This window comes from Echinops telfairi, unplaced genomic scaffold (assembly GCF_000313985.2).
Source record: "Echinops telfairi isolate 266 unplaced genomic scaffold, ASM31398v2 ScPeMD7_7457;HRSCAF=8495, whole genome shotgun sequence".
NCBI lineage: Eukaryota > Metazoa > Chordata > Mammalia > Afrosoricida > Tenrecidae > Echinops > Echinops telfairi.
Window position 1 is genome coordinate 38610142 of NW_022111357.1, and position 1714 is coordinate 38611855.

The window sequence follows — 1714 nt, forward strand, 5'->3', positions numbered from 1 at the left end:
GCGCAGCTGCTCGTTCTCCCGGAGCGCGAGGAAGAGCTTGTTCTTGAGCGCCGCCAGGTCCCGCAGGGCGTAGCTGTGGTCCGAGGGCTGCTGGGGCCCCGCGCGCTTCGCCGCCGCCTCGGCCTCGGGCCTGCAGGGCACCGGCACGACCTGGGGACAGGCCGGACACCGGAAGCACTCAGGCCCGGGCGCTCCCGCGTGGGCACAGCGGGCACCCGTGGGTGGGAAGGCTAATGGGGTGGCCACCTGCCCCGGGGGCCGGGACCGGCACCGTCTGTGACACGCGCACGGGCGTCTTACCTCGTAGCCCGCGGCGTCTGCATCCGGGGGCAGCGGAAGCTCCTCCAGAGCGGCGTCCGTGCTTCTCCCCGGGCCATCGGGCCCCGCCGTGGGCAGGACCTGAGGAACGGGGCCCAGTCAGTCGGCGGCCGGCCACCACAGCCGTGACTCGCTGGCCCGAGGGGCTCGGTGAGCAGGGGCCGCGACACCCCAGCCACGTCCCACCAGCGCCTGGACACGGAGCCCACCCTGGGGCCCCACGACCCGAGCGGCCCAAGTCCGGGCCGAGGCCCGACACGGGACAAACCAGACCCGCTCCCACGAGGCGCCCGCGTCAGGGGCCATGGCCCCCACTGAGCAGGTCCGAGGACGCTAGGACCCTAATTCTGTGTCACCCCAGGGTGATGGATTGAGCAGATGCCTTGTTGGTGGAGTGACCCTCTTACAGAAGACACTGCCTATCCCTCAGACGCCACCGACAAAGTGGGCATCCCCAGGGCAGCCACCATCCATTTTCAACCTCCATGACTCCATGTGATGGAGCCAAAGGTACCCTCAGAGTTTGCCAGGTCTTTCTCCCGCAGAGCTGCTGGGTGAATTCACACGGCCACCTTTGGGTTAGCAGCCAAGTGCTCCTCACTGAAAAACAAGGACTCCGAATGACCACTGATTGCCCTTCTCGGGTTGTTAAACTGTGACCTCTAAGACATAACCTCAATCCATCGATCTGTTTCCCCACAAGTGTTGTTAGGTAGTTAATGTGTGCTCGGTGTGCTAGTATTGAGCATCCGCTTTGTGCTGGACGGTGTTCTGGCCCGCGCTGGGGATAGAGCGGGCAGCTAAACAAAGGCACTGCTCCCCTGGGGCCGACATCCCATCAATGGTGTGAAGGGCCGGGGTGGGAATAAGGTGGTCAGGGCAGCCCGCATGGGAGGGTGAGCAGGCCTGATGTGGAGGCAGCAGGCACTTGGACGTCTGAAGGCAGGGTCACCCCTGAGGTGTTCTTGGTGGGTCTGCTGCTGGGGCGGCCACCCTCTTCGTGAGGGCCGTCTGTCATTCTTGATTTCCCCTCTCCGCCCTGGCTCCCAAGGTGATGGAGCTAGCTGGTTTGGAGTGGCTGGGCAGTCGGTCCACAGGGGAAGCACACTAGTGGAAGGTTGGAGGCTGAAGTCCACCCAGAGGCACCTTGGAAGAAAGGCCTGGCAAAGGACTCTGGGAAACAGCCATTTAGAAGCCACGGGCACACCCACGGGGCCTCTGTGAGTTGATCAAGGACAACTGGTACCATGCTTCTGTCAGGCTTCACTCGGGTCTGCTGTGCCTTCATGACCCGTGGAGTTTTATACAACCTACTCTTTTCTCCAGCCAGACCCTGCACGCACGTCTCACCCCTCGAGACATTCCCACCGGAGTCAGTTTTAACTCATAGTGACCT

At 63.4% G+C, this 1714-nt stretch overlaps 1 protein-coding gene across 1 annotated transcript in view; it reads right to left on the reverse strand.

Moving 5' to 3' along the window:
- THAP3 (THAP domain containing 3) overlaps positions 1 to 1714 on the reverse strand; it is a 10204-nt gene that overhangs the window by 518 nt on the left and 7972 nt on the right. Inside the window, exons 3-4 of the mRNA XM_013005327.2 lie at positions 301 to 399; positions 5 to 150 (exon numbers count right to left, since the gene is read on the reverse strand). Of these exons, the coding sequence (XP_012860781.1) occupies positions 5 to 150; positions 301 to 399 (245 nt within the window). The remainder of the gene's footprint in view (positions 1 to 4; positions 151 to 300; positions 400 to 1714) is intronic.